The sequence below is a fragment of the Episyrphus balteatus genome, chromosome 1, assembly GCF_945859705.1.
Source record: "Episyrphus balteatus chromosome 1, idEpiBalt1.1, whole genome shotgun sequence".
Lineage (NCBI taxonomy): Eukaryota > Metazoa > Arthropoda > Insecta > Diptera > Syrphidae > Episyrphus > Episyrphus balteatus.
The window spans coordinates 129,558,762-129,585,520 of NC_079134.1; the positions used below are offsets into that span (position 1 = coordinate 129,558,762).

At 33.0% G+C, this 26,759-nt stretch overlaps 1 protein-coding gene and 7 non-coding genes across 12 annotated transcripts in view; all 8 read right to left on the bottom strand.

Moving 5' to 3' along the window:
- The window catches only part of LOC129907241 (helicase domino), a 54,357-nt gene that overhangs the window by 3,948 nt on the left and 23,650 nt on the right, over positions 1–26,759 (bottom strand). For all 5 annotated transcript variants that reach the window (XM_055983350.1, XM_055983348.1, XM_055983351.1 and 2 more), the window contains exons 6-17: positions 26,220–26,563; positions 26,048–26,150; positions 25,863–25,984; positions 16,033–16,170; positions 15,519–15,958; positions 15,268–15,454; positions 12,090–12,226; positions 11,809–11,995; positions 9,531–11,747; positions 7,696–7,914; positions 2,888–2,923; positions 59–2,770 (exon numbers count right to left, since the gene is read on the bottom strand). In XM_055983350.1, coding sequence (XP_055839325.1) covers positions 59–2,770; positions 2,888–2,923; positions 7,696–7,914; positions 9,531–11,747; positions 11,809–11,995; positions 12,090–12,226; positions 15,268–15,454; positions 15,519–15,958; positions 16,033–16,170; positions 25,863–25,984; positions 26,048–26,150; positions 26,220–26,563 — 6,842 coding nt within the window. The remainder of the gene's footprint in view (positions 1–58; positions 2,771–2,887; positions 2,924–7,695; positions 7,915–9,530; positions 11,748–11,808; positions 11,996–12,089; positions 12,227–15,267; positions 15,455–15,518; positions 15,959–16,032; positions 16,171–25,862; positions 25,985–26,047; positions 26,151–26,219; positions 26,564–26,759) is intronic.
- LOC129907920 (small nucleolar RNA Me28S-Am2589) lies at positions 12,815–12,920 on the bottom strand. Its single transcript, XR_008771206.1, has one exon. It is a non-coding gene; the product is annotated as a small nucleolar RNA Me28S-Am2589 (small nucleolar RNA).
- Positions 13,720–13,825, bottom strand: LOC129907923 (small nucleolar RNA Me28S-Am2589). The gene has a single exon (XR_008771209.1). It is a non-coding gene; the product is annotated as a small nucleolar RNA Me28S-Am2589 (small nucleolar RNA).
- LOC129907918 (small nucleolar RNA Me28S-Am2589) lies at positions 15,108–15,213 on the bottom strand. Its single transcript, XR_008771204.1, has one exon. It is a non-coding gene; the product is annotated as a small nucleolar RNA Me28S-Am2589 (small nucleolar RNA).
- Positions 23,064–23,169, bottom strand: LOC129907919 (small nucleolar RNA Me28S-Am2589). Its single transcript, XR_008771205.1, has one exon. It is a non-coding gene; the product is annotated as a small nucleolar RNA Me28S-Am2589 (small nucleolar RNA).
- On the bottom strand, positions 24,127–24,232 carry LOC129907922 (small nucleolar RNA Me28S-Am2589). The gene has a single exon (XR_008771208.1). It is a non-coding gene; the product is annotated as a small nucleolar RNA Me28S-Am2589 (small nucleolar RNA).
- LOC129907924 (small nucleolar RNA Me28S-Am2589) lies at positions 25,614–25,719 on the bottom strand. The gene has a single exon (XR_008771210.1). It is a non-coding gene; the product is annotated as a small nucleolar RNA Me28S-Am2589 (small nucleolar RNA).
- Positions 26,628–26,734, bottom strand: LOC129907921 (small nucleolar RNA Me28S-Am2589). Its single transcript, XR_008771207.1, has one exon. It is a non-coding gene; the product is annotated as a small nucleolar RNA Me28S-Am2589 (small nucleolar RNA).

Consider the following 26,759-nt stretch of genomic DNA (forward strand, 5'->3'; position numbering starts at 1 on the left):
AATAATAACAGCAAACATAAATAAAATGAAATTTAGACTAGGATATTTAAAAACTCACCTGAATAGTTTGCCTTGCATTTGCTTGTGACGCCACCGAAACTGGAATCACTCGCCCAACACTTGTCTTTCCTAGAACCAAGCCAGCAGCTGATAGAGTTCCCTGCTGTCCTTGACGCATTACCTGTTGAATTTGTTGCACAGTCACTGACCCAGGTAAAGTTTTGGTATTCTGAATATGTACCAATTGCGTTTGAACACCAGGTTTCTGACCAACTTGTCCACCTTGTGCAATCTGAGTCATTTTACTCAATTTTCTTGGCTGCGCTATGGCCAGATGTTGTTGCATATGCAATTGTCTCATTTGTGATTGATTGGCCATAGTCACTTTGATTTGACCTCCCGGCTTGACATGTGACAAAGCCATGTTGATGGTACCACCTTGAGCTGTTGTGGTCATTTGGCCAGATGACGTCTTGACCAAAGTTGCAATTTGCTGCTGACCAGATGTACCAGGTTGTTGTTGAATTTGAACATTAGCGGGGGTCAAAATTTGACCTTGTTGCAAGACTTGAGTCTTTGGTTGTGCTATAACCTGCCGCTTGACCAGCAACATTTCATTATCATTCACCTGACGAGCAATTGTTTGTTTGCCTCCAACTTGTTTGATAAATTGCGTGCGACCCTGATTGTGAGCCACTTGAACAGTTGCTACTGAGGTGACAACACCAGGAGCACCTCCAGGGGTCACATTGGCAGCGCTGACAGTAGCTACAGATACCTTTTGACCTTGCACTTGAACTGGACCAGTTTGAACGACACCACCTTGTATGAGTGTTCCAGCTGCATTCACTAAAGTTGTTTGTCCACCAGATGTTTGGACAACCTGCCCACCTTGACCGGGTGTTTGTAAGACCTTAAGCTGTTGTCGCTGACGATAGAGCTGAATCTGAGCAGGCTGATTGGTGATTTTACCAGTTTGCTGCAATGAACTCACCGGAATGCCCTTGGTGACAACTTGCTGTGATCCTGGCATGGAGAGACGCAATTGAGCTCCCTGGAATTGCGCTTGTGTCACAGTCTGCCCAAGACTATTCATAGAAACAATTGTGGGGCTTTGAGAGTTTGGCCGTTGTTGCAGAACTACATCCTGTAAGCATCCAGGAGCAGCGACAATTCTTTGGGCCCTCAGAGCAGATGTATTCAATGTAGTCACTGTTGCATTTGGTTGCATGTTTGCCGATGTGGTAAGTACTGTGCCGACTGTTGCCAATTGCGATACCGATACTACCTGTGGCATGCTCTGTGATGGCAAAGTTTGAACGAGAGTTGCCATTTGTGACTGCGACGACACCAAAGATGCCGAAGAAACTATGTTCTGAGGTTGAATTGAAACAATCTGCGCCGATTGAGTGCCTTGGTGTTGGACATTGGAGATAGTCGAAACAGGAGTTGTAAGAACCACAGACACCGATGATGGGGTGACCATGTTTCCAGATTGCTGAAGCTGAATCTGTTGTGCTCCCGACTGTGTTAGTTGCTGAATTTGCCCATGGAGCAAACCAGATTGGGGAGTCACGATGGCTTTCATAATTTGCGTTGTTTGTTGGTGAACTGCTCTGGTCTGCATTATTTGTCCGCCTTGTTGTTGAATTACATTTGGCATTTGCTGTTGGCTTTGTTGAAGAACAATTGCCGTCTGCTGACCGCTGGTACCCTGCTGAACTTGAATCTGCTGAGGAATTTGTTGTGGTGCTTGTTGCTGCGTTTGCTGTTGTTGTTGTTGTGAAGCATGGCTTACAATCTCTTGATTGGGAGTTGCTACAGGAACTCCTCGACTTTGTGCTGGCAATTGCATGGTTGTCCGTTGTTTTTCCCTCATCTTATTTGCCTTTAACATTGCAATATTACGCGGACTCAATGGATTATCATAGTTGGCAATACCGAATTCTTTCAAAACCTCAGCATGTTTGGGATTCATTGGACTTGGTGCACTAAAGTGCCTCTTCGGGGGAGGTGCTTTCTTTAGGAAAGCTGTTTTGATACTATCAAATTTGGATTTCATTAGCTTGCTAAATGAACTATTATTATCGGCAATAAAGTTTTGCGATGTACGCAGTGACTTGACACCTCCCTTAATACATGCCTTCATTGCTGATTTTATTTTCTTTTGTTTCTTGGGACTTTCAAGGAGTTTACCCTCTTCACGGGGTACAATAACAGCCTCGTAACGCCAACGGCAATGCTTTGGCGAGCGATATGTTTTAGAATACATATTCACAATTTCAGCTACTAAATCCCAGTTGGGAGTGTGTCCGGGCGATAAGAGCATCAAATTAATTGGCAAACCTTGTAAATTTGATAGAACATGCACAATGGCTATATCCTCATAGATACTCCATTCAACCATTCCTTCAGGCTCGACAAGACTTTTAGTTGTTGTTTGTGGCTTCAAACCAGGTATTTGGACATTGGGTTTGAATATACCACGATAACGTTGCAGCTTGAGATCACGACGAATTTTGGCAACAGCACCCGATGGTCGATCGAATAACGAGCGAGGTGCAATGAAATTGTCATCTTTGCGGATTTTCGGTGGCCGGCGGCCATCGAGAAGAAAACCAGCATCGGTACGAGAACGTTTGTATTCTTTTTTAACATAAACTGGTGGCAAATGCGATTCGGTGAGAACTTCTGTATCATACATAAAACCCAATGAATGATCGATGTAGATATCATTGTCATTTTGTGGTGGAGTTGGTGGGCACCACATCTAAAGAGAAGAATTTAATACAAAATGAAATGCATTGCATTTATTATTCAACATATTCAACAAACACAATGGAGTGGTGAATGGTTTTCATGTATAACATTTTTTTTTTTTACTTACCGGCATTTGTTCCATTGTATTGTCAGAAATCCAAATCTAAAAACAAGAAAAATCGTAGGGAAAAAGGAACTCATTAAATATCTCCTCATTGATTAAGTAATTAAAATATCTGTTTTGGTTTTTTTTTTTTCATTACAAATATAGGTAATCTAATTTTAAAGGATGACATTTAGTTTCTAAACATTTTACCAGATACTTTAGTTTATTTCAGAAAGAGACCTCACTTTTTAGATAATCATAAATATGAATTTATATTTTTGTGAGAGTTTATTCCTGCTTTTTTCTAGAAGAGGAAGTTTCTAATTCTTAAGACTTGTTATAAGTATTGCGCCCGATTCGTGTTTACGAGTAAAGACCAATTTATTCACTCTCCATTATATTTAAAGTCGCCATTAAAATATAAAAATCTGTCAAATTACATACAAATTAATGGAGACTTTAAATTAAATGGAGTGTGAATAAATTGGGCCTAAATGCTCATTTGAGCAAATGTTAAACAAATGTTAACCACTTCGCTCTCAATTGCATCATTATCAAAAAATGAGGCGTTCAGAATAATCAGCATTATCACGAATTCCATTCGTATCGGGAATTTTTTACGATTCCCGAAAATTATCCACAAAATCCGATCGTAGAGACGATTTATATGCAAATTTCCGATACGAATGGAATTCGTGATAATGCCAAAATGGAATAAATTGAACGTTCGAAAATTGGTCATCGGTTATGACTCAAAAAATAATGATGCCAATTTGATGCATTTGTGATGTTTTACGGGGCGATTGAGGATCACGCCTAAAAAGATGAGATATTGCAGGAGAACAATTGACAGCCAAATTATGCTATTAAAAAACATATGCATCTTCATGAAGTATAATTTCGAAATATCATGTCTGTTAATTTTATTTTAAAAATCTTTTGAAAATTCAGTGATATAAAAATTCTTAACAAAGCCGATTCGAAATGCAGTTAAATTTTTTCACTCTAGATCGACTGTAAGAACCGTTAAAATTAGAACCTTTAACGGGATTTTTGTTAGCATACTAATTATACTTCTGAATTTAAAATTAAAACATTGGGTAATATGTAAAAAAAATTAACTCTTTCGTACCGATTTTTCATTAAAAAAAAAATTACCGAGTTGATTATTACTACACATACCGCAGGTTAATGTTTAAAATATAAATGTCAGCCTTTTACTTGATAAATAATATGGACTGTCCTTATGAACAGCGAATCGACATATCAATTGTAGTCAAATATTTAAGAAAGTTAAATTTGATATCCATAACATCGAATAGCAGTTGAATTTATAATTTTCTTTTATTCGATTCGCTATACACAATAAGTTCAATAATTTGTGATTTTCATCAAACAAAACTACTTTCCATGCGCCTGTGTTTATTTGAAAAAACTTCAAGTTGTGTTATATAAATTTTACTTTTTTTTTCTCTAAATTATATCATTTTTTTATGAATTGATTTTTTTTTAGTTTTGTTTTTATTATTTTTAAAAAGTCGAAAATCTTGAAAGAACTTAAATTAAAATAATAAAACAAAGACAAAATTATATGTGGCCGTTTGGATAATGGCAAATATTTTTCATTCTATTGATAAATATTTAGATAGAAAAAGAATAAGGCTGTTTTGGTGCCCCAACAATAATATTAAAATTATTAATTATGAATAAAAAAGTGCCCGCCGTTTAAGAAAACCCAAGAAACATTTGCCATTTTTTTTTTTTTTTTAATAGGAACCAAACTTGACAAATTGCTTTTAAAACAAATGACGACTTTTCATTTTTTTTTTTAAATTGTATTTTCAAAATAAATAAATGAAAAAAATAAAAATAAATTCTAAACACAGTAGCTGGAAATGTAGTTTTCTTTTTTCGTTTTTTTTTTTTTCTTTAATAAAATTTTCTTCTTTATAATAGTTGTCATTATTTTTTGTAAAAAAAAAAAAAAATATTTAAAATTTTATATATGAGACACCAAAACAGATATTTTAATACTCAATTCTCTTGCCGAAGGTAAACATTTCTTTGTTATGGAGAAGGAGAATTTGTAACGCGCCAGATATTGTGTCGTATTACTGCAGAGACAATCGACAATTTTAAAAACAAACAAAAAATCAATCAATCGATATAGAGAGAGGAAAAAAAATGTAAAATAAAACAACACAACTTCAATTTTCTCTTTTGTTTGATTTTTTTTTACAGAGGAAATATATTTTTTGTTATATATTTTGTTTTGTATTTTATATTATTTCCATACATATTAACTTATTAAACATCTATTTATGATGTTTTTGTTTAGTTTAAATAACGGCGATTTATTTTGTTTTTTTTATTTTTTAGATTAAGCTTAATACTAATAATTTTTTTGCTTCTTTCATCATTTTCTTACTCAACGGTTTTATGTGGTTATGATATTAATATTTTAATGTTTTTTTTTAATTTAGTCAGTTTAAAAAATAATTTATAATTAAATAACAAATAAAGAACTATAATTAGTTTTCGCGGTTTTTTTTTAATATTGTTTTTTTTTTTTTTGTTTTGTCTAATTTCTAGGTCACAGTTTAGTTTTGTACAGAGATGATCATTCTAAATTTAACTTTTTTTAAAAAATAGGTTTTTGAAGAAGCCATGATGCCTAAATATATATTTCAAACGTCTGTGTGTGGATTTTTTTTTAATGAAATAATAATAGAATTCCTATTGCTAACTACCAACTGAATAAATGTATAAAAAAAAAACTATTTATACTCTAAGAAACTAAAAATCCATAGGAATTAAATCATTATTATTAATTACGAACAACTTATGTGTGTGTATGTGTGGATTTATGTACAAAATTTGCTTAATTGTATTAGTTTGATTTTCAGAGGAGAAGTAGAGAGAGAGTGAGAGAGAAGTTTTATATTACATGTCAGCGGCACTGACAGTCTGGAGACGAGAGATGCAGCAAGCAAGAGAGCACTTTAAACCCAAACATTATCGCGAGCCTTTGCTAATTTTCCATGTCTGTTACAAGACCCAGCGACTTTAGATCAGGACGGACCGTTAGAGCTTTGTCTTGTTTTCGTGGGCGTTGGCTCTGTATCCATATCCATATCGTCTTTTTGCTGATTGCTCACTTTCTTATCGATGTCAATTTGTTTGAGTATTACTTTTGGACTTTTTTTAAGTACCCAATGATCGAGTGTAGATCTGGAATTTAATTTAGTAGATCCAGTTCCACTACCACCACCACCGCCACCTTGGGATGGCCTTTTAAATGCTACTCGAGCTTTAGGTGTATTTGTTTGTTGTTGATCATTGAACAGTTTAAGGGTTTTATTGGATTTTGTTGGAGTTTCGTTGTTCTGCGATGTTGTTGTTGATGATGATGGTGGTAGTGGTGGTGGTGGAGGTGGTGTTGATGGAGGAGGCAGTGAGGAATTATTATCATTTGAATCATTGTTTGTATTCTCTTTGAGACGACTTGTTTTATTTGTTGGTTTTACCCCTGGCAAAATGGGACTGACATCAAGTGTCCAAAGATTAATTTTCACTGAACCTCTGGATCGAGTCCTAGGACTATTAACATCAACATGGTTTTCTTCAAACACAGTGGGCTTTTTCCTAATTGTCGACATAGCATTAGCCTTGTCATCGTCTTGAGAATCTTCATCTGTATCTGATTCATCTGAAACATTATAATAGGTGGAGTTCGTCGTAGTTGTATCTTGATTGATAGCATCGATAGTCCATTCTTCCACATCCATGGAAGTGCTATGATTAGCTTTTTCACTCTCGCTATCAATATCTTCTTCCAAGTCATCATCATTCTCGTCTTCTTCATCCTCGTCAGCCTCTTGACTACTTTCTTTATCATTTTCAGTATTTTCTTCATCAAGATCTTGAGGAACTAATGTGTGTTCAAGTTCGTTTACGGATTCCACATCTGATACATCGGATTTTTCATCTTTGTCACTTGATTCATTTGATTCATCATCTTCATCATCGTCATCATCGACGGCATTGTCAATTGCTTTGCCACTTCGCAAACGTTTTCTGTTTATGTTTATATTTTTTGGACGACCGACAGTTTTTTTGGGTTTTGTTGGTTCGACTTTTCGTCTTTTATTGGCAGGACCATTCATTGATGTGGCCGCTCGAAGTTTTCTTGATCTCAAAGCTTTTGCTCTGAGTAGCACCTTTTGGTTACGGTTATTGGTTTTGATTCTGAGCGGCTTTTTCTTTGTAGGCGTAGCTTTTATTTCTTCAATATCATCTACGTCATCTTTGTCATCATCTTCTTCTTCATTATCATCATCATCGTCTTGGTGTTCTTTTTCTTCATCACTTTTCTGTTCACTCTTCTCCTCTTCGTCTTCTTCGTCTTTATCACTATCCTCTTCACTCTTCTCTTCATCATCACTCTCCTCATCTTCACTCTTCTCTTTTTCATCACTTTCTTCGGCTTGTTTTCGTTTCTTTGCAGATTTAGATCCAGCCTTCGTCGTCGTCGTCTTTTTGTCATTTAAAGACCTACTACTATTCCTAACTGATATTCTTCTTGCACTAATACTATTTTCATCTGCTTTAGCAGCCCTATTATATGCATTTCTATTACGTAAAGTTCTATTTCTATTATTTATTCTATTCTTTTGAAGTTCTCTGCCACGTCGGGCATTATTAATTGTTCTCTTGTTCTTGTTTATTATCGGCTTCTTGTTCTTCTTCTGATTTTTAGTTTGAAGGGATTTCTTATTTTTATTATTTCTACTACTATTTCTATTGTTTTTATTATTACGATTATTAACCTGATTCTTGGCATCCTTCCGACTGTATGTGAGGACTTCATCAGCTTCAGCTTCGGCTTTAAGCATTTCTTCTTCTTTTTGTAAAGCAGCCAATCGATTGGCTTCCCATTCGCGTTTTTGGGCTTCGATTTCAGCTTCGGCAGCACGTAATTGTTCAGCTGTCCATGCTCCGCCAGTTGCTTCGACAAAACGCATAGCATATCGTTCAATTGGACTTAACTGAAAATAGATAAAGAAACGAACAAAAATTAAGTAAGTTAATTTTATATATAAAATTTTGGTTTTAGAAATAAATTTTAAAAATAATTTGTTTGACGATGAGTGATATAATCCAACTATGGAACACATTGAACTATGTCTGAACGTCATAATTTTTTTTCTTGGCCCTAAAATTCTTGGCAATGCTGCAATTGAAAAGCATTACTCAAGAACTTTAAGACCGAATTAACAATTTCATAACGAAAGTGACTAATACTACTTGTTTGTAGGGGAACGTTTATGATGAAGTTGCGAAAAATAAATAAAACAACACTATTTAAAGTGTGAAACTTAAAATTGATGTTGTGATCATTTATTGCCGCTCCAACAAATCCTACCTTAAATGATAATTTTTATTTGTTTGACGATGAGTGATATAATCCAACTAGAGAAACACATTGAACTATGTCTGAACGTCATATTTGATATAGGCCCTAGAACTCTTAGCAATGCTACAATTGAAAAGCACTGCTCAAGAATTTTAGGACCGAACAAGGAATTTGATTAAAATTTTAGGGAAAGGAAATCAATTAGATTTATTTATTTTCATTTGATATATGTATTATTGTTTGACGATGAGTGATATAATCCAATTAGAGAGCACATTGAACTATGTCTGAACGTCATATTTTTATATAGGCCTTAAAACTCTTGGAAAAGCTACAATTGAAAAGCATTACTCAAGAATTTTAAGACCGAATCTACACTTTATTAAAAAATAAGTCGACCGTAACGACTTCGCACGGCGATATTATCTAGAGACAATTAATAAGCAGAAAACTTAAATGAGGGTGTTAAATAGTAGGAACTATGAACTTTCTAAAGATCAGATAAAGAGAAAACTCAATATATAGCAGGATTTAATCAATCTAAAAAATTCTTTAAAAATGTTTCAGTAGTTTTAATAATTAACAATCTTAAAGATTCCAATATAAGCTGTGTTGTGCGAGATAAACATGTCCAATTAAATTCTGAATGAAAATTCCCGGTGGAATGTGTTAGAGAGGTAGGTTTCCAATCGAAAAATTCTTAGAATATCGTTCGCCTTCCGTTTTTATTTTCTTCCCTTTTTGATTGAGAGCCCCAACATCCTCAAAATTTTGAATAAATTGCAAAAATAAACATGAAAATCGCATTTAAATTGCGGATTTTTTCAATTTACTCATAATTTTGAGGGTATTTGGAAGAAACTGACTTCAGATTCGGATTCAGCACCTCAAAACACAAAAACATTGAAAAACGGTTTTTTGACGATAACTTGAAATTTTGAGGGTCTATCAAGAGTTGCAAGTGCCATAATATGATGTACTTATTCATACCTACAACCTCTGATAGTTCAATTCAAAAGTAATTAATATGTTTTTAATTTTGTAACACACTGTTATTATTTATATAAATATTGTCAGGCGATGAGTGATATAATCCAAAAATTAATAAAATTGAACTATGTCTGAACGCCTGATTTTTTTCTTGGAACTGAATACCATCAAAACTAAAATATAAATAGCTTTGTCAAAATTAACCAGTACCGAAATGTTTAAATTAATAACAAAACACAACAAACAACAGAAACTCACCTGCTTAACAAGATTCTGAACTTCCAGATCGGCTTTACTCATCTCTGGTCCCGGCTGCTTATCCGTTTCTTCCAAAGGTATATTTTCATCAAATTCTTCCAGATCTGCATCGGCCTCTGCAGTCGCGATCTTTGTCGCCTCCACATCCAAATCATCTTCAACATTAGCCAAAGCAGTCTCGAATGCGCGCAATGATTGTTTTTCCTTATCGGATTGAATTGGCATCGCAACAACAGCTTGACCATCAGTGACTTGTTTGGATGAGGATGGCTGTGGTTCACTGGTTGAAGTACCCTCCGCCGGATCAAGATCAAACAAATCTTTGATCGTGGTACTTTTAAAGAATGTTGTCGTAAAGTTACCACCTTCGATTGCCATATCACTAAGCATACGCTTTTGATTGGCCTTCTTGAGGATATTCACTTCGATAGTCTTTTCACTGACCAGACGGTAGATATGCACATCTCGTGTTTGTCCAATGCGATGGCAACGATCTTGCGCTTGAGCGTCCATTGTTGGATTCCAGTCCGAATCGTAAAATATCACAGTATCAGCGCCGGTCAAGTTGATGCCAACACCACCGCTACGAGTTGAAAGAATGAACACAAATATTCTCTTATCGCCATTGAAACGCTCCATCAGAATTTGCCGCTGTTCGACACGCGTCGAACCATCCAATCGCAAATAAATGTGTCCATGATGCGTCAAGAAGGCTTCCAAAACATCAAGCATCTTAGTCATTTGTGTGAATATGAGCACACGATGTTGACCAGATTTAAGAGTACGCAGGAGACGGTCCAGAGTTTGTAATTTTCCACAATCGTACTGAATCAGTCGTGGATCAGGGAACTGTGTGTTCATTGCCGAGATAATTGGATGCAGGAGTGACAATTTGGGGGAAATTTCATTCACAATACACTGCTCTCGAATTCGATCGGCATTGATCGATGAAGGATGCATATGATGGACATGCAATTGGGGCAGCGGAGACGACACTGGCGGCACAAATATCACAAAGTTATTGAACGTAGTCAATAGCTCTTGTGTTCTGTCCACATAAGACTTGATAATCTTGGTGAGAGTCCAACTGTCACGTCGACTCATTGCGGTCTGGCAATTTGCAAAGCTACTCGTTTGCCAAGTGCTAAAGTCCATTTTTCTAATGGGTTGCCTTGCACTTGATATCGTCTCTCTGCAATCTTCTCCGTAAATAGGAGTTGCATCACAACGACGGTGATTAATACGAGCCATCAAATTCAAACGACTCTGTCGCCGTTCCTTGAGGATCTGCTTTATTGCTGACATGTCGAATGCTGGATCATTTTCTTCGCCATCGTCTTCATCTACTTCCATTTTTTCAATTCCCGCAGCAGCCGCACTTTTCAACAATGCAGACTGGGCTGTAGATTTGACTTGCTGCGCCAGCGCTTTAACCAGTCCTGAGTCAACTGCCCCGCTCACCGAACTTGAGGTCGCCGTCGTCGTTGTTGTGGACATTTTTGAGACCACACTGGTAGCTGCGATAGCTGATCGCGCCCCCAAATTGTTCGTTGTTACTGCACTTACTGCTGTTGTCAGTGGTTTCCCACATGATATCACATTACCCGTCGTCACCAGGTTGTTTCCTGTCTTACACACTAGCGTAATTCTATGTCCACTGCCACCAACGGCTGGTGTCAACACAAAATGCTGCTTTCCGCCCTTCATTTGAACGATTTTAGCTATTTGCGTTGGTCCTGTCCCAGTTGCCGCAGTTGTAGTGGCACTTCCATTCACCGGACGAAGCAATGGATTGACCAATCTGCCGCCCGTTGATGATGTCACAACTGTTGTTGCCATTGTCTGATTACTTTCGGACGTTAACAATTTTATCGGATTTGTTGGATTAATACTATTGGTTTTCTTTAATTTATTTTCTAAATTACAAACTGGTACCAGTTTGTTTCCTTCAGTCTTCATGGCTGGACTTGTGCCCACTTTAACTGAACCACTACTACTGCTGTGCGTTGTTATACTCTGTTGCACATTAGTATCACGTATTCGAATGTGGAATTTATATTTGCCTGTTGGACAACGCGGTGGTGGTTCGGGTAATTGATCGACTTCTTCGATTAACTTCCTTTGCGGTGCAAGTAGTCGAACTTTATGTGACACATATGCAGTAAGTGTTATCTCCAAATTGATTAACATAAGATTTATGGAATTTAAATCAATTTGCTAGAAAAAATAGAATTTCGTTAGTAATTCTTTTTTTTCAATAAAATTTTTGTAAACTTACAGTAAATGGATCATAGTCCATAATACCATATGCAAGATTTGGCGCTGCATACGATATTCCTTCCATATGAAAGGGTGATATCGTTGGCCTCACTTCAAACAAATTGGGATGATTGCACACTTTTCGCAGTTGCATTAGGACATTGATCACACTAAGGAAATTACCCGTCGATAGGGTTTCACGTGTTCTGAAAATTAGTTAAATTTAAAAAATATTATTATTTATTTTTGGTTGAAATTGCTTTCAATTAAAAAAAATGAATAACAAAATTACAAACTCACTTTGCGCGACTCATAAAGTCTTCATACAAATACCGCTGTCTATTGGATAATCTACACATTACAACATGTTCGTATTTCTTGGGCATTTGCTTTTCGACTTCTTTTTTCAGCCGACGAAGAAGGAATGGACGAATTACCTGGAAGAAAAATTAAAATTTTATTAATTAGAAGTATTTTTTAGTCAGAAATGCTAGAAATCAATAATATGTTCTAGTCAAAAATATGAAGACAAAGTTAAATATATTGGTTAGGATTTTAATTGTTCTCACAGACTTGGTCAGAATTAAGAGATTGCCTAATAATAACTTTGAGCTTTTTCTAGGAATATGACATTAGAACAAAAATTAAGAGTTGTTAGAGTTACTTTGTTTAATCTTTGATTGTATGTGTTATCTCTCAACCCGGTGAAAATTTATCCTGGTGGTTTGTTCTTATATTGGGAATCGGGTCATCAAAAACACCCTGCTATTGGTTTCAATAAAAGGAACGTTATAATGTTGTATCGTATGACATTAAAACCACTATGGTTTTTAGAATAGCGTATGTTAAATTGAGTTAAGTTCGAATAGTAAAGAATATTTTGTATTTTTTTTATTTTTATTGGAATATCCTAACAGAAAATTAAGTGTTTAGCAAAGATTTTTCAAATATCTCGAATAATTAACGAAATAAACAAAACTCTTTAAGGTTTGAAAAAATGATTTCAATTGTTTCTTTTCTTTCCATCATGCATCAGACAAATGCCTCGCAAAAGCGAACATCCTTCTTAGTCGAACCCTCTCAAAAATAGATTGAGTTCAACATTCAGTGACATTTTATCATCATGTGCACAGCAATTCAAATTATTCAGTTTTCCATAAAAAGGACACACAAAATTTGAAAATGCATAGTACGTAGAAACAATTTGACTTTTTTATCATTTTAAAAACTTTAATTAGAATTTGTAATCAACGATCTAGAATGAGTAAGTTTCTTGATTGTAAACACTCATTTGGCATTCATCGAAATTAATTTTTCTAGCACAAATAAATAAGAATCTTCTATGACATGGTTCATCAAAGAAGATTTTGGATAAGTGCATAAATAACGATAGATTTTAATTGTAAAAGTTGATTGTTTATTAACAGCGTTACAAATCCGCGACAAGAAAGCGCACATTCAATAGATTTGCCATTAAGAAATATCTCGAGGACTATTTTTATCAGCACCCAAGCGTAGTAATTATTCTATTGAATGAGAATAACAACTGATTTTAGTGCGTTTTGGGGAAACATATAATCTAATCAGAATGATATTTCTATTATTTTTTGATAAAGATTGATTTGAATGATTTTTCAACCAAAAATCTTGATTATGATTCTTAAGCAACATAGAGTATGATTTTGTTCACTTTTTCCGAACAATAAGCTTGTCGTTCAGGGAATGGCTTAATTTTTGAGCCAAAAAAGAATACGCAACTACAAAAATTAATGGTAACGAAGAAGTTTTATACATACAAAAAATTAATGTTTGGACATAATGTTATCATTCGAAAGACAACGAATAAAAAAAATTTAATGACCTGAGCAAACATTGTGCAACCTTTCTTTTTTGTGTTTCTTCAAAAACTTATGTTTTTTGTTCTTTCTCATCATACATCAGGCAAATGCCTCGCAACAGCGAACATCCTTCTTAGTCGAACTGTCTCAAAAATAGATTAAGTCCAACATTCAGTGACATTTTATCATCATGTGCACTATAATAATTACAACAACAATTAATATTCTTCAGAAAAACAAATTAAAAAAAAAAGAACGAAATTCGAAACTGCCAGAAAAAATTGTGCTCCAGGCCTAGTTTATAGTCAGCGTACAAAAACAAAGTCAAAGCATAAGTTTGTGTTTTATGTGTACTACTTTGTTTGAAGTAACTTATCATAAATAATACGTAATTCATGTTTCTTTTCAATATAAAGTAGAGCAGGGGTTAAAAATGCATCTATTTTTGCATGCAAGTATATGTTTATCATATACATAAAACATAACAATTCAATAGCATTTCAAGTCCGTTTGCTTTATTTGGTTTGAAAATAAGTAATCTTAAGTGTTAGCTCTGATAAAGTCAAAGAATTTCATTACCAGGTGTAATAAAAAAAGAATAGAAATTTTAGAAAATTGTTTTGCAAACTGAACAATAAACTTTGCGTAAATTATAATTGTTTTTCTTAAATATTCTTAAGAATTCGTAAGAATATGGCTTGTAATCAACGATCTAGAATGAGTAGGTTTCTTGATTGTAAACACTCATTTGGCATTCATTGAAATAAATTAATTTAGCACTCTTTAAGAAGAATCTTCCATGAAACGGTTTGTCAGAGAAAATTATGGAAAAGTGCAAGAGTTAAAGATTTACGTTTCTGATTTGATTTGCTAAACTCATATTTGACATAATTTCTCAAATAAAATTCGAATGGAATCCTCAGTCGACAGACCTAACCTAAAACTAAAAAAAAAGTATCTCTGCAAATTTAAAAACCTTCAGCTTTATAGGTCTATGTGACAGAATCGCCTACTGCGGGTATACCAACAACCTTTTTTCATAATTCCTACCTACGAGCATATCGGAAAAGAAATGTTGACTGGCAACTACGCCAATTCAACCATTCTGCGATTTGTCTTTTAACAAATTTATAGAGAAAATACAAGAGGGGTTCTGAAAATAAAGTATAAAATAGCTCAAATGATATACAAATTAGAAATTTCAATCAATTGTTTACCATGTTACTCTAACTCGTTCTTCTACTTTGGATAGCTTGTTTCCTTTAACAAACGTAAACGCTCTTCTTGTTTATTGTCTGGGGTAGACTTAAAGATTCTAGTTAAACGAAAAACACTTCCATCGTGTCTTTTCCACTGATTCAGTATATTAAACCTCACCTGATATGATACCTCAACACCAAATTCAAAACTCCTGGTTTTGTGGAAAACTTTTAACCATGTCGCAGAACAATTATAATTATACATATTTCGTACCTAACTTGTATACATCAGACAAATGCCTCGCAAAAGCGAACATCCTTTAAAGTCGAACTCTTTCAAAAATAGATTGAGTTCAACATTCAGTGACATTTTATCATCATTTGTACAAAAATCCACCTCTTTCAAAATAATAATTTGGAAAACATTCGCATTATTCTTACCTTATGCAAACGACTTATTAAAGTCTCGTTGTATTCACAATTTCCTTCTATCATTCCTGTCATGGGATTAGAAAACCATTCTTTGAATTCTCGATGTGATTGAAAAACATATGGCATTAAAAAATGCATTAATGACCATAATTCCATCAAATCATTCTGTAATGGTGTTCCAGTTAGTAAGAGGCGCCTATAAAGAAATAAATAATTAAATAAACATCATAAACATTATTTAGAAAAAATAAAAAACCTACCGTTCTGTGGAAAAATTCAACAGCAATTGCCATCTTTGTGACTTGAAATTCTTAATATTTTGTGCCTCATCCAAAATTAAATATTTCCACTTTTTCCTACGAAAACTTTGTTGATCTTGCACAACCAACTTATACGATGTGATGCACACATGAAACGCATTTGGTTTTGTCCAACCAACTCGTTTCAATTTGCGTTCTTTCTGTGCACCATAGTAGGTTAAAATTTTGAATCCTGGGCACCATTTTTTGAATTCCATTTCCCAATTTAACATCACAGATGAGGGTACAACAATTAAATGTGGTCCCCAATTACCTTTGACACATGCTAAATGGGCAAGCAAAGCTATGGTTTGTATTGTCTTGCCAAGACCCATTTCATCGGCAAGAATGCCATTCAATTTGCGATCATGCATTGTCACTAACCAATCTAGGCCAATGTGCTATTGTAAGAAAGAAGAAAAAAAAACATAAATATAATTTCCATTCACTCACAAAGTCGAAATTTCAAACTTACTTGATACTCTCGCAGGGAATGCTTTAAAAGGAACGGCACCGGTGTCACAACATTTGTGGAAGACAAAGTATTACCTTTCGGTTGTATACTCTCAGCCAGAGCTGCTGCATCTTTGAAAATGTCATCTTTGTTTTCAGTCTGCAAATTGAAAAAAAAAAAAAAAATATATATATAAATAAATTAATTAATTAACTAATTTAATTTATGAAACAGATATAAACAAATGTGAAATTGAAGGGTCACTGTGAAAATAATAAGAATTCTTTGAATTACGTTTGTCTCTTAACGACGTTACAAATCCGCAAAATGATTTTGCACATTCATTGAATTAGCCATTAAGACAAAAAGTATTTTTATCAGCACCCAAGCGTAGTTATCATTCTATTGAATGAGAATGACAACTGATTTTAGTGCGATTCAAAAGACAGCAAGGAGTTTTCATATTTTTAAGCCGAACAGTAGGATTGTTTGCTTTGAGACTAGGAATGGACTGTAAATGGTGATTCTGAGCAGAGAAATTCGCTTCTCGATTTTAACTGGTTGAACAGAATAAAAATTCGCTTGTAGCAAAGAAAAACGTCGTGGTACAAGATGTCAAATAAATTCGCTCAAAATGTAGAAAAGATGAACAGAATTATGTGGCGTACAAAAATGTCAATTGCCTTGAAAAAAAATAATTTTAACTGAGTAACCACATTAGAAACGTCAAAAGTCATTCAGCTTGTAGCTTGAAGTAAAAGTCGACTCGACTTGTACCACAGCGAATTTCCTTGCCACAGCCACAGCTACGTATTCTGGCACCAATATACTAATTTCATACTTTTTAACTTTGACAGCGACACAAGACACAAGCCACAGCTACATCATTCTGGTCTACCAGTAAGTCGGAATCCACACAAAAGCAACAAAACAAAAAAACAAATTTTATATCAAACTTCAAGTTTTTTTCAAGTGGTAAATGATTTGTATGTCTTTATTCACCAAACGGAAATAAAAATTCAAAGTTAAGTAGAAGCGAGTTGAAATGTTCAAATAAAATAATCAAATAATATAATTTGTAATTGGCACTACGAATTTGGTTTAAAGTTTGAATATTTATGTATTAAAGCTTCTGACAACTTCAAAAATGCACATTATTCATTTTAAACTTGTTGAATTAAGTAATTAATGCCACCTCTGAGCGTACGTTAATTTTTGTTGTTAAAAACAATGCTCATTTTTAACAAAAAAAAAAAAAACTAAACTTGTTATCAATGATCTAGAATGAGTAGGTTTCTTGATTGTAAACACTCATTTGGCATTCACCGAAATAAATTATTCTGGCACATTTTAGGAAGAATCTTTATTGACACGGTTCGCCAAGAAAAATTTTGGAAAGTGCATTGTAAAAGTAAAATATTTATATTTCAGTTATGAATTTGAATGATTATGGTACCTAAAAGATATAAAACATTATCAGCATGAAAGCTAACAAGTGTTAAATAAATGATACTAGCTTACCCGTGCGAGACTTCTCGCATGCTTAAATAAAAAGAAAGTATAGGTAGGTAGGTACAAATGTAAATGCAGAGTGTGTTTTTTAAAAAGTCGAGAATTACTAAAAAACTCCTGTTTATCCCATTTAAAATACATTGGATTAGCCCCAGTTTAAGTTAAACAGCTATGCATCATTCTTCGTTTTCAAATTTTTTTCAAAGCAAATAAGAGATCGAATTTTTTTTTAACAACTATAAATTCTTTGCTTCCGGCTACAAAGAGGTTAAGTCACAAAATTGCACTTTCGGGTTTTGATGAAAAGAGAATAAGCTCTTTTATTTGGTATCAAAAACATACATTTAGAGTAACTCTTTCTTATAAAAATAAGAGGATCAATGCTCAAAAATTCATCGATTTTCAACTTCAATCGGATTTTCTGGTAAACTATCATTTATGTAAGTCCTTTTTACCCAGGGGCAAAGAATTGATAGTTGACAATCGTAATAGGGGTGCAACACTTACGCCCCTATAGCACGCAAAGAGCAAATGAAGGGTCCAGGGAAAAACGGCACATGTCCACTTTTTGTCAAAAATAAACGAATGATGAGGTCTTTGTAGTATTTACTGACCACTATCTGATGGCATCCTTACTTTTATAAAACAAATTTAAGCCTTGCTGAAAAAATAAATAAATTTTGTGCTTTAAGTACTAAGTTGTATGGAGAACAAAATTTAAAAATGCATTTTTCTCGAAATGAGTTGGAATGGACTTGCTGTTTTTCCCCTGGAGCCTTCAAATATTCCGGCCTTTTTCTTATGTACATTATGTATATACTATATATGTACATACATAGGTACACTTCCCAGACTTTTCCTGGCAAATGGAAGATAAATGTTCCTACGGAATATGTTCATACATATATGTACTTACAAAAAATCTTGAAAAAAACCATAGGTGTGTTTTTTCGTTTATCTTTGATTTTTGAAATCCATGCAAATATTTGGCACCACTGTACATAAACTTTGGCAGCTGTCTGTCAGAAAAGTCGCTTTTGTTTTTTTAATAGGTCTGTTTGGGTACTGCCTAAAACAGAAATATTTCTACTTTTTTCAACATTTTTAACCCAATTCCTGTTTGGGTACTCTGAAATTGTGCATTTTTTCACAAAAAAGATGGCCGCGAGAGAGAAAAAAATTTCCCCTTGCGAATTTCTGCCCAGAAAATTTCATCGGACAAAAATCTGAAATCTGTCAAAGGTAGTGCTTTCTCTGTTTTTCTTAATTTTTCTTGTCGCACAACATAAACAAACTACAAACATGGCGGCGTGGCTTTTTTCTTGTTTTTTTTTTTATTTATTTCGTTTTAGTGGTGTAATACTCAAAATAAATTAATATTTTATAACAAAATAATAAAAAAAGTGTTTAAAAAACAATACAAACAATACAAAGTGTTTTTAATATTTGTCATTTCTTGTTTTGTTTTTCAATTTGTGTTTACATTTTTAATAAACAAAACAAAGTAAAAACATGGCGATGTGGCTATGTTTTGTGTTTTATTTTTATTTATTGTGTTTTAATGGTTAAGTGCTAAATTTTATAAATGATTTATAAAAAAATAAATAAAAAATGTGTTTGTTAAACAAAACAAAATGTTTTTATATTTTTCGTTTCTTAATTTTTGTTTTCAATTGGTGTTATTGTTTACATTTTTGTTGTTGTAGAAAAAGTAGCAGAAAATTTTGTGCCAAAAGCGTTTGGGTACTTTTACACAATTTTTCTTTCTCTGAGAGGATTTCATCCCCACTCCTTAAACTTTGACAGGTTTCATATTTTTGTCCAAAAAGAACCCAAACAGACCTAATATTAACTCCGCAGTGGAAGGCCATTACATGATGGATGCAAACAATTTTTTTCACATCCATTTTGGATTCAAAAAATTTCACAAAAAACCAAAAATCCAAACTGACAGTTCTGATTCTGAAAAAAAACAGAATTTCTCTTCTGGTTTTAAAAACAGAATCAGAAGCAGAATCACTCACACATTCATAGATTTAAATGTTAGCAGTACAAAATGTTTGCAGCACAAAAACAAATGAAGTTTGGCGCGATTACACATATATGTGGCACATGTTAAACTTCAGATTCTTCGGAATAAAAAAAACTGTTCAATTGGGATTCTGAATCGAAGAACAATTCCGGATTGCCAATTAAAAACGCCATTAAACGTTTGTTATTGTTTTGTTTCTGGCGGTGTTTTTTTTTCATAAAGGGAAATTCCAAAAACTATCTTTGTCTTTTCCTTTTCTAATTTGACATATCTCGGCAGGGAAAATGTAAACAAAAAACATATTGTCACACACACTTACAACAAACACTGTGTGTTCGAAATCATTTAACCACAAAAACTTTTATATTTCGCGATTGTTTTCAAATTTAAAGTTTTTATTTCCGATTAATTAAAAAAAATAATTAATTTTACATATTTATTTTGGAAAACACGAACTAAATTCACAAAACTCTATCACAATTCTCGCCTCCTTTTGTTTGTTTATGTCTTCACCATCCCAGCTATAGCTGTAAATTTTTTTTTTTCTTTTTTTTCTGTTTTCTTTTGACTATTTTCTTATACTGACAATCGTTGGAAGTTCCCCACTGAACTTATTCCAAAGATCCTGTCAAAAGCGATGAACACTTCCACTTTCCAATCATTTTGGAAACATCTTATGTAGAAGTGTTCAATGATCTGAAAGAATAATTAAAATAAAGGTAGGACCGCACTTGATGTTGAAGGAACTACGCAAAGTACACCAAAGTAAAAAATAAGCAAAATATTTTGTATCTTTCATTGATTATCGGAACTACACTATGTGGAATATACAGTTGTGTTCAAAATAATAGTAGTGCCTGCAACAAAATAACACTTGTTATATTTACGGTGCTTCTATGGTTAAAAATTTAATTTCTTTGATGTCAAAGTTTGTAACGGTCAATTACTAATAAATGTATCGTAATTTTAAAGTGGAAAAGAATAAGTCCGACGTCCACCCAATACGGAATATGTTCCAAAGTATACGACGGAAACAGTTAAACATGGAGGGTCGAAAATTTAAGAATTTAAACATATTTCTTTGTTAACAGCGGAACTTTTCGTGGACTTCAAGCGTACAAATTAGTGTCTAACATTCGCCTCCGAATTTTCACTGCACTGTAATCCAGGCTTAAAGCCTTCTGGATGTGAAACAACGATGCAGAAAGCTCAACTTTGCTCGTCTGGACATTACTCCTGTCATCTACGGCGGTCTTTTTTCTTCTTCTACCGCGCGTTTCGGGTTTTTCGTTGACTTTATTGCATTGGCTACCATTGTAGGGGAGCATCCTAATATAAACTTGAATTTCCAAGTAGGTTTTCCCTTCTTCAAGCAGCTTTCGTATAAGTTTCCGTTATCCGAACTGCAGTGTTTTGCTCTTCGAACTTTAAATAGATTAAAACCGAAACAAATCGTTTTTTGTTGAAAAATTATTCAAATTATATGAGTACTTACTTTTAAACCAAAAATAAATATTCTAAGTTATAAAGCGCTTTTAAATTCTTAAAAAATAACTTTAACTACTATTATTTTGAACAGGTCAAATTCGAAAGAACAACCAAAAATCATTGAAAAATTATTTGGCACCTTCTTTTCCACTTTAAAATTACGATACATTTATTAGTAATTGACCGTTACAAACTTTGACATCAAAGAAATTAAATTTTTAACCATAGAAGCACCGTAAATATAACAAATGTTATTTTGTTGCAGGCACTACTATTATTTTGAACACAGCTGTAATTATTCCCATCAAAATATCGTATTATGTGATAAATGAATAAAATAAATCAATTATTTGTATTTGACGAATTCGACGGAAGAAATAGCCCAACTTTCTACTTTTTCATCTGTCGTATCCTTTGACATTGGTTGTCAACAATAGATCGGTTCGATTTTCTGTTTCGGAGTACACACCGGGGAATTTCAGAACTAAGAACTGTGTTCTTTTCTTTTCTGATTTTATGAATTGTGAACTTTAGTTGTTTATTTGTGAAGAAAATGTAATAAAAGTAACATTTAATGATATATCTAATAAATTATATCAATTAAATACTAAAATTCTGTTGTAGAGTTCAATTTTACTATGCCAAAGTCATATCTACAAATGATAATCTGTTATTAAAAATTGTTTTTAACTGAAGAGCAAGTACATACATAAAGTCTAGTAGCGTATTTTATTTTATTAAAAAAAAAGAACAACGATAATAGTTAACAATTTCTTGCATCAGAACTTCCTTAGTGCACATTCATCAAGAAAATATCGAACACACCTTGGAATTTAAAGTGAGCTGTCAAATAGCAATCCGTCATGCAACGTATTCTTTGGGTCACCCCTTTCTGTCCCATCCTTCAATTTCAACGGATTGATTGACACAACGGGTGGAACGGATTCTATGGGTTGGGGTCTTTAATTTCAAATTAATCTTTCGATCCATTTTACCTCGATGAGGATTAGCAATTTACCATTAACCATTTGACATTCAAAATGAAATAGTTTACGAAAATATCTTTTGGATTTTAGTGAAAACATGATATAAGGCACTTAAATACAAAATAAAACTTTTGAGTGATCTTTTTTTTACGGAGGTTGACTACCCAGAACCTCAAAAGTTGGCATTTTCAATTTGTGTGCCAAAAATGAAATAAAAATGTATAACTAATGTTACATGTAACAGGGCTGTTTAGGTACTGCCTAAAACAGAAATAATTCTCCTTTTTTCAACTTTTTTAACCCAATTCCTGTTTGATTAGACTGAAACTGTGTAGTTTTTTTTTTTTTTACAAAAAAGAGAGCCCCTCTTCTTGCAAATTTCTGCCCAAAAATTTCTTCGGACAAAAGTCTGAAATCTTTCAAAAGCTAGTGCCTTCTTCTTTTCTTTTAATAAATGATAATTTTGTCCTAAAAGAGTTTGCGTACTTTAGCACAATTTTTTCTTTCTCTGAGAGCATTTCATCCCCACTTCTAAAATTTGACAGGTTTCATATTTTTGTCCAAACTTATCTGCAATTTGTTTGTACATAATAATGCTTAAAATGTTAACCATCAGAATTTTTAAGCAAATCGGAGAATTTACTCGCCTAATGAACGCCCCTGATGATACGAACTAATGATATACGAACACCCCTAATGTGAACAGGAACACGCCATGTCAAACATTTCCAGATTCATTGGAAAGTGGTAAAAAGTCATTTTAAAATTCATTTTGGCTGGAATATTATTTTTTAAACAAATTAAGATTTCTTAAAAATTATAAACATTTATATATTTATATTTTGCCAGATTCTGGTGGCAGAAATTCGCCTTTTTTTAAGATATAATTTATTAAAATCTGTTCGGTGTAAGTCCCGGAAAAGGGTGTTCGACAACCGTAATAATATATATGATGAGCAATTATGCTATTTGTATCTACTATAATTTGTTTGATAAGTGTTTAAAAATGATTTAAATTATTTTTTTTGTTCATATCATACATCAGACAAATGCCTCGCAAAAGCGAACATCCTTTAAAGTCGAACTCTTTCAAAAATAGATTAAGTTCAACATTCAGTGACATTTTATCATCATGTGCACCATAGTTACATCAACAACTTAAATTATTCAGAAACACAGATTTTTTTAAATTATATGAAATTGCTGTAAACTTTCTATGAAAATGTCAGAAAAATTGTTATGCGTTTGTGACAATTGGGGTTTTCAACATATTCTTCTGATAATTTTTAATGGCTTGTAATCAACGATCTAGAATGAGTAGGTTTCTTGATTGTAAACACTCATTTGGCATTCATCGAATTAAATTTTTCTAGCACAACTTAAAAAGAATCTTCCATGATATGATTTATCGTGGAACATTTTGGAAAAGTGCATAAATAGCAATTAGCTTTATTCAAGCTGAGAACAATACTGATGGCTTGTTTCTTAACAGCGTTGCAAATCCGCGATAGAAAATCACACATTCAATAAATTTGCTATTAAGATATATTACAAGGAATATTTTTTTCAGCACCCAAGCGTAGTTATTATTCTATTGAATGAGAATAACAACTGATTATAGTGCGTTTTCGAGAAAAACAAAGTTATCAAAATGAACTATTTCCAAATTTATAAAATTTAAATACCATTTGAAAGTGAAGAGTTTATAATGGGAAGATGTAAAACGACATTATCTAAAAAATGTGGTTCAGGACCATGAAGTAATTTTTTTTATGTTTTGAGTTAATAAAGTTCTTGACTCTCTTTACTTAAGTATTTAAAAAGTCATTATTGATTAATTGAGAAAATGGGAGCACAACTAACAAGCCAATGAAAACGAAAAAGTGTTGTACGGTATTGTGTTGTATCCTGAATTTTTCACCGGAAAAAACAATTCAATTAACTACTGATAAGGATAACATAATTGATATATGTATTTTAAAAAGGGAGGTAAAATCTCAGCATCAATAGTATTATTAAAATAAATCAAAAAATTCACACCATTCAAGCATTTTTTTTTTTTTAAATTTATGTTTCTTCTTTTTTGTACTTGCTTATCCATACATCAGACAAATGCCTCGCAAAAGCGACCATCCTTTTTAGTCGAACTCTCTCAAAAATAGATTGGGTCCAACATTCAGTGACATTTTATCATCATATGCACGATAATAATTACAATAATCAAAATTATAAAAAAAGAAAACACATTTAAATAAAATTGAATGAATGGCAGTAAACTTTCTACCAAGTATTTCCGGTCTTTTTGCCAAAATATTAAACAACACGTGAACTACATATTTTTTTACGTATCAAGTAGAGCAAAAGGGTATACTTGCAATTTCATTTTTTTCTTTGCATGCAAATAAATTCTTGCAAGCAAACAATAATTCAATTGCATTTTAAATCTTAGCTTCAATTGATGCTGATGGTAATGAAAATAGTGTTAAGTGTGACGTGATATAATTAAAAAAAAATATAGACAGACATGTCAGAAAATTTAATTTTTTAAACTTCGAACTGTAAAATAGGTTTTAATGGCAATACTTTTCTAACATATTCTTAAGAGTTCTTAAGAATGTGAGAAACTTTAAAAAAAAATTGTAGTCAACGATCTAGAATGAGTAGGTTTCTTGATTGTAAACACTCATTTGGCATTCATCGAAATAAGTTATTTTAGCACAATTTTGTAATATGTAAGTTTCAATGACTTGGATTGTCTTAGAAAATTATGGAAATGTGCATGCGTTATGAATATATTTTTAATCTTTTGATTATTATGATTAAGAAAGCTGTAAAAAGTTACTTGTAATCAACGATCTAGAATGAGTAGGTTTCTTGATTGTAAACACTCATTTGGCATTCATCGAAATAAATTATTTTAGCACAACTTATTAAAGAATTCTCAAAGCCAGAATTCGACAGAGAAAATTTTTGAAAAGTGCAAGTATGCATTGTAGCTAACTATATTAAGAGTAATTAATTGTCTTTTGTAACATACATTACCATGGAAATAAACAGAAAATTTAAACTTTCCTCAGAATTCATGAAAACATTCTTAACAATGCTGTTTCTTTTTAACGAAAAGAATTCTTGGGTCAAGCCAATATTATAATATGTATGAGCTTTTTTTCGCCAATTTAACGTTTGAGTAAAAAAAACTTTAATTTTGGACAACATTTTACAAATAGAAATAAATATTTACTTAATTTTAAAGTACTTGCTTCAAAAAACATACAAATTGAAATCAAAATAAGGCTTAGAACCAAAAGTAATAGAGATTTCCTGTATTCTCTGTTTTCGCTTACGATAGAAAAAAATGGCGGAAAAAGGTCGATATATTAATTGTTGGGGGCAAACCCGTAATTCGTTAATAAGCAAGACTATTGTTGCGATCTTAAAAAAAAATATTCCGGGTGATAAAGTGAATATTTATCATTTCGATAATTAATACAAAATTATTAATAACAACCATCTTTTATATCTATTTTTATACAAAATTTCTTCAAGGTTCAAAAATAACTCCAGTTGTTTTTTATTTGTTTTAATCATACATCAGCCAAATGCCTCGCAAAAGCGAACATCCTTCTTAGTTGAACCTTCTCAAAAATAGATTCAGTTCAACATTCAGTGACATTTTATCATCATTTGCACAATTATTATAACAACCAACAAACAATATGAAATATTGAAAAATCAACTGCTCAACTCTACTAGATTTGGAGTGAAACTTAAACCAGTATGTAATATTATGGTTTCTTACAATGTATACTTTTTGTAATATGATAATTACTTACATCTTCAATTAAGCTTTTCAAGCCGTCCTGTTCGTTATCTTCGGACGCTGAAGATTCTGCTGTTTCATCGACCATAGTTTCGTCTTCCGATTCTTCTGTTTCGACATCATCTGAATCAGCAGCTAAGTAAGGAAAAAAAATTGTCAAAAAATAAGTTATCTCATTTACTCAAAAAATAAACATACTTTGTTCATCGTCATCAGAATCCAATTCCATTTTTGACGTTGAATCCATTTTACCAGATTTGTATTTTTCCAAAAGCTTTTCTACGCTCATTTCGTTGTCAGCCTTTAATATACAAAATCAATCGTAAGTAAGTGCTATTTTATTTTTTTTTTTTTGGTAAAACAAACTTACTTCTAATTCATCCAATTCCTTTTTATGGTCGACGTCTGCCTCGTCAGCCTCCTGCTTACTTATGGTATTCTCATCGTCTTCACTGGGTTCATCTTGAGCTTGGAATTCTTGGTCATCCTCGTCATCTTCACCCTCTTCATCGTCTTTTTTGTTCTCTTCAAGAACAATTTTATCACGATTCTCAAGATAATCCTTGGGTAGACCTTTCAAGAAATCATCCAAATCCATTTGGGATTCTTTCTCCAAAGCTGCCACTTCTTCATTAACATCCGCAGCTTCTTCTTCTGCCTTGGCAATGGTCTCTTCGTCATCCTCAGATCCTTCTTCGCTTGGTCGAAATTCATCTATAAGAAAAAACATTATTGTTATAAAACCATACTAAAAGTTACTTTTATAAGAACAAGCAAATTTTAAGTCAGACAAATGCCTCGCAAAAGCGAACATCCTTATACAGTCAGGTTTTCTCAAAAATAGATCCAACCAACCGATCAGTGACGTTTTATCATCATTCTTATTCAATACAAACAACATATTTATTGA